Source organism: Charadrius vociferus, unplaced genomic scaffold (genome assembly GCF_000708025.1).
Source record: "Charadrius vociferus isolate BGI_N301 unplaced genomic scaffold, ASM70802v2 scaffold1326, whole genome shotgun sequence".
Taxonomy (NCBI): Eukaryota; Metazoa; Chordata; class Aves; order Charadriiformes; family Charadriidae; genus Charadrius; species Charadrius vociferus.
In genome coordinates, this window is record NW_009648800.1 from 4,810 (window position 1) to 10,422 (window position 5,613).

Sequence of the window (5,613 nt, forward strand, 5' to 3'; positions counted from 1 at the left end):
CGGTGAGGAGAATGAAAAAGACGAGCAGGAGGAGGAGGGTCAGCCCCAGCCCCAGCCCCACACCCAGCCCCAGCCCCAGTTTGCTGATGTGGGTCTGGCAGCGGCCGCCGGATGTCAGGTACCAAGGCACATCTGGGCAGCTGTGAGAGTGTTCCGTCACGTCCTGGATCCCTCCCCACCCCCTTCCCCACCCCGAGGTGGGCACTGGGGGTTGGGATTCTCCAAGAGACCCATTGGGTTCCCAGAGCCCTTCCCAGAGCTGAGGAGAGCCCGGAAGACCCATCCCCGTGTCCATGGGTCGGGATTGAGTTTTGGGGTTGCAGTCAAGGGTTTTCAGGGGTCAAGGGTGGGGGTTGGAGAGGAACATTGGGATTTAGAAGGCAGGGGTTGGGTGTTGGGTTCAAATTTGGGGCTTAGGGGTCAAGGGTTGGGTTGGGGTGTTGGGCTCAAGGTTTGGGGGCCAAGATTTTGGGTTGTGGTTGGGGTTTGGGGCTCAAGGGCTGGGGTTTGGGGTGAAGGGTTGGGGTTTAGGGTCAAGGATTGGGGTGTTGGGCTCAAGGGTTGGGGTTCGGTGTACCACCAGGGTTAGGGCTTTTGGGTGGGGTTAAGGGTCAGGTCAGGGTTAAGAGGTCAATTCTATGACCGGGAGTAGGGTTGGGGTAGGACCGGGGACAAGATTAGGGTCATCATTAGGTTTAGGACTGGAATGGGGTTTCCAGTCAGCATTAGGGGGAGGTTTTGGCCTGGGATGAGGGTTCAGGCTGGGGGGAGGGGGGGGATGAGGTGGGAATTATGGGTAAGGAGAGCGGAACGGGTGAGGTTTGGGTCCACTCACAAGCAGCGGGGTCCCTCCAGCGTCAACCGGCAGAGCCCGCTGTTGCAGTCGATGGAGCCGGGGACGTTGAGGGTGCAGTTGGTGACACAGAGGAAGCTGTTGTGCGTGCGGTAGGGGTAGTAATACCGGCTGAAGTTGGCCGGCGCGTACTTCCTGCAGAGCTCTGGAGAGGAGAAGCACCCGTCAGGTAAGCCCTGACCCCCACACCCCACTCCCCATGGTGTCCCAGTCACCCCCGTGGTCACCTGTGGCGTTGAGCACCGACATCTCCACGTGGGCAGCTCTGGAGGAGGACGCCCTGAAGCAGAGCCCTTCTGGGAGAAGGAAGAGTGGGGAGCGGTCATCGGAGGTCACCAGAGATGTGGGGACCAACCCTGACCGGCGGTGGCTCGCTTGGTGCCTACCCGTTGAGTGGCTGCAGTTTCGGGGCTGAGGTGCGGCGTTGGTGACTTCCAGCAGCTCCCGGGCTCGGTGGTCAAGGCTGGCGGTGGGCTTGTCTCCGGCCGGTGGGTGCAGCAAGACTTTGTAGTTCACCACTACACTGCCTCTTCTGTGGGGCAGCGAGAGCATCAACATGGGGCATGGGGTTTCTCTCCCATCCCATCCCATCCCATCCCACCCCACTCCATCCTAGGGGTTCCTCACCAATCCCATCCCATCCCACCCCATCCCAGGGCTTCCTCACCCCATCCCAGGGCTTCCTCACCCCATCCCAGGGCTTCCTCACCCATCCCATCCCCATCCCCACCACCTGACCCACACTCACGTCAGGGTCAGGACCCGGGTGCCGCGGTAACCAGAGACGTTGTGGTAGATGCGGTCCATCTGGGGACAGAGAGATGTGTGTCACCAGTGGGGCTGGGTGGTCCCTTGGGGTGGTCCCAGTGACACCTCATGACTCGTGGGAGGACACAGCTCGGGGGGGGGATGGGGACGGGGACGGACTCACCGTCCGGCTGAACTCATCCACGAAGCTGCGGTAGGTGGGGGATGAGGTGTCCCCCATGTCCTCAGAGAACTTCCGGTTGGTGACACGTGCCAGCATCAAGATGGAGGGGCCCAGCTCTTCATATCCGCGAAGCTGCGATAGGTGGGGGATGAGGTGTCCCCCATGTCCTCGGAGAACTTCCGGTTGGTGACACGTGCCAGCATCAAGATGGAGGGGCCCAGCTCTTCATGGAAAGGGGAAGGGATGCCGGGGAGAGGGGACAGGGCGGGGGGACAGGGTGGGGTGTCCCTCTCTGCCTTACCTGCCGTGAGGTTGATGGTCGATGCCCCGAACTGGCAGCGAGCTCCGTCCACGTTGGGGGGACAGAGACAAAACGTCCCCGTCCAGCGACCCCCATTCTGGCAGGGATCTGTGGGGAGAAGAAGGCAAGGGCTCATGGGTAACCCCCCCATTGTCTACCTGTACCCCCCTTTTCCCCCACCCACCATGTCCAGCACCCCGTGTCCCCTCCCAGATCCATCCAGTTGGGTGCACCATCACCACGACCCCCAATCTTTTTGGGGGAGCACAGGGAGAAAAGCATCTCCTGGTCCCAACCCGCAGCTCCCTGGCGTGTCCCCCTTGGGAGGGACCAACATCGGGGCCGTAGAGGTGCTAGCCCCTTTGGGTGGGGGTGTTCATGCGGGTGGTCCTCTCCTGTGGACTTCGCATGATCACCCACTCCAAGGAAGACCCACCAACCTGTGGTGGTTGGGATGGGTGTGGTGGTGGTTCTCCTGGTGGTCCTCGGTGTAGCTCTGCTCCTCGGTGTAGCTCTGCTCCTCGGTGTAGCTCTGCTCCTCGGTGTAGCTCTGCTCTTCGTAGGGTGATCAGATGTTGCTCGAGACATGGTGGCCCTTCTAGAGGTGGGGACAGTGGTGGTGTGGTGGTACTCACACCGTGGGCCGTAAAACCCACCGGGGCAGTAGCACTCTGTGCCCACGGCCGTGCCTCCGTTCTGGCAAGCCGTGGCTTCATCACGGGTGTCGCAACGAGGTCCCGACCGCCCCGGTGGGCAGATGCACCGGTTGCCCCCCGCCGTGCTGCCACCAGCGCACTGGTCGGTGGTGTCCACCGTCTCGCAAGTGGGGCCGGAGTAGCCGGGTGGGCAAAGGCATTCGGTCAAGTTGGCGACGCCACCGTTGTGGCAGATGACTGGAAGAGAGGTGGGAGCAGAAGGAGTTGGTGAGGGGTTCTGGGCGTCCTGGCCTCCCCACCCCCCTCAGCTGTGACCCTCGGGGGCATGGTAGACCCACATCCATCCTTCTTCCTCCCCCTTTATCTTCTTGCCCCAGGAGACCCCTGGGAAGGAGATCCCCCCTCCCCCCGACCTCAGGGACCCCATGCCAGGACTCCCACCAACCACAGGGTTGGACCCACGTCCATCCTTCTCTCCCTCCTCCTCCTCCTCTTTCCCCTCAACACTGGAAGACCCCATGTCCCCCTTTATCCTCTTGCCCCAGGAGACCCCCGGGAAGGAGACCCCTGGGAAGGAGACACACTCCACACCTCGGGGACCCCATGGCAGGACACCTGCCAACCACAGGGTTGGATCTATGTCCATCATCTCTCCCTCCTCCTCCTCCCCAACGCTGGAATACCCCATGTCCCTCTTGACCCTGGAAAGGAGACCCCCCTCCCACCCCAAGCACCCCATGCCAGGTGACCCACTAGCTGGAGGGCTGGACCCATGTGGGAGGTAGAGGCAGAGGGTGGCCAAGGTGGTGGTGGTGGCTCTGCTGGTTGAAGAAGACCAGGTGGTGATGGTGGTGGAGCCAGGAACCTTTGTTGTGGTGGACACCCTGGTGTTGGGAGGGGATTGGGGCGTCACCGCTGTGGTCTCAGTGGTGGGGCTGGTGCAGTTCCCAGCGCATGCTGTGGTGGTGTCCAGGGGGACCGTGTGGGTGGCATCGGGCTGAGCCAGTGCTGAGGTAGCAGAGGTGTTGGTGGGAGTGGTTGGGAGTGTGGCCGAGGTGTTGCTTTCCACGGGGGTTGGTGGAGTGTCCGTGGTGTTGTTTTCCATGGGGGTGGTCGTGGTGTGGCTTTCCATAGGGGTTGGTGGAGTGTCTGTGGTGTTTTCCATGGGAGTGGTCATAGTGTGGCTTTCCATAGGGGTTGGTAGAGTGTCTGTGGTGTTTTCCATGGGGGTGGTCATGGTGTGGCTTTCCATGGGCGTCAGTAGGATGTCTGTGGTGATGCTTTCCATGGGGATGGCCATGGTGTAGCTTTCCATGGGGGTTGGTAGAGTGTCTGTGGTGGTGTTTTCCATGGGAGTGGTCATGGTGTGGTTTTCCATAGGGGTTGGTGGAGTGTCTGTGGTGTTTTCCATGGGGATGGCTGTGGTGTGGCTTTCCATGGGGGTCGGTAGAGTGTCTGTGCTGTTGTTTTCCATGGGGGTGGTCATGGTGTGGCTTTCCATAGGGGTTGGTGGAGTGTCTGTGGTGTTTTCCATGGGGATGGCTGTGGTGTGGCTTTCCATGGTGGTTGGTAGAGTGTCTGTGGTGGTGTTTTCCATGGGAGTGGTCATGGTGTGGTTTTCCATAGGGGTTGGTGGAGTGTCTGTGGTGTTTTCCATGGGGATGGCTGTGGTGTGGCTTTCCATGGGGGTCGGTAGAGTGTCTGTGCTGTTGTTTTCCATGGGGGTGGTCATGGTGTGGCTTTCCATAGGGGTTGGTGGAGTGTCTGTGGTGTTTTCCATGGGGATGGCTGTGGTGTAGCTTTCCATGGGGGTTGGTAGAGTGTCCGTGGTGTTGTTTTCCATGGCGGTGGTCATGGTGTGGCTTTCTATAGGGGTTGGTGGAATGTCTGAGGTGTTTTCCATGGGGATGGTTGTGGTGTGGCTTTCCACGGGCATCAGTATAATGTCCGTGGTGATGTTTTCCATGGGGATGGCTGGGGTGTAGCTTTCCATGGGGGTTGGTAGAATGTCCGTGGTGATGTTTTCCATGGGGGTGGCCGTGGTGTTGCTTTCCATGGGGGTCAGTATAATGTCCGTGGTGATGTTTTCCATGGCGATGGCTGTGGTGTAGCTTTCCACGGGGGTTGGTAGAGTGTCTGTGGTGCTGTTTTCCATGGGGTTGGCTGTGGTATTGCTTTCCATGGTGGCCGTTCGTGTAGCTGTGGCACTGCTTTCCAGGGCGGTGGCCATGGTGTTGCTTTCCGTCACCGTGGTGTTGCTTTCAATGGGAGTGGCTGTGGTCTTGCGTTCCACGGGGGTCAGTAGCATGGCCGTGGTGTTGCTTTCCAGGGTGGTGGCCACGGTAGTGCTCTCCGTGGCTGTGGTGTTGCTCTCTGCAGCCGTGGTGTTGCTCTCCAGGGCGGTAGTTGGCAACGTGGCCGTGGTGTTGCCCTCTGGGGTGGTGGCCATGGCATTTCTTGCCCGGGGTGCCAAGGTAGCCTTGCTTTCCCTGGTGGTAGTTGTGACGGTGGCCACGTTATCGCTTTCCAGGGTGGTCAGGACAGCGGAACGGGTCTCCGCGGAGTGTGTGGTGCAGATGATACTCGGTGTGGAGTCACTCTCACCGACTGTTGTGGTTGGGCTCCCGGCCACGGCGAGCACCGTGGCAGGGAACGGGCTGGTGCACTCACACCGGGGTCCCCAGGTTTCCGGGGGACAGTGGCAGACCACCCCCACCAAGGTGCCACCGTTCAGGCAGGAGTCGGGCTGCTCCGGCTGTTGGCAGGTTTCTCCCCGGTATCCCGGCGGACACACGCACGCCGTCCCGAAAGCCGTGGCCCCGTTCCGACAGGCGCTGGTGGGGGCGGGCTGTTGGCAAAGGGGGCCCCCAAA

The 5,613-nt window shown here is 60.9% G+C and overlaps 1 protein-coding gene across 1 annotated transcript in view; it reads right to left on the reverse strand.

Moving 5' to 3' along the window:
• Positions 1–1,879: 1,879 nt before the first annotated feature.
• The window catches only part of LOC104288077 (mucin-19-like), a gene marked incomplete at its 5' end in the record, with an annotated part of 17,509 nt that continues 13,775 nt past the window's right edge, over positions 1,880–5,613 (reverse strand). The window contains 5 exons of the mRNA XM_009886824.1: positions 1,880–2,007; positions 2,086–2,193; positions 2,506–2,640; positions 2,742–2,978; positions 3,204–5,589. Coding sequence (XP_009885126.1) covers positions 1,880–2,007; positions 2,086–2,193; positions 2,506–2,640; positions 2,742–2,978; positions 3,204–5,589 — 2,994 coding nt within the window. The remainder of the gene's footprint in view (positions 2,008–2,085; positions 2,194–2,505; positions 2,641–2,741; positions 2,979–3,203; positions 5,590–5,613) is intronic.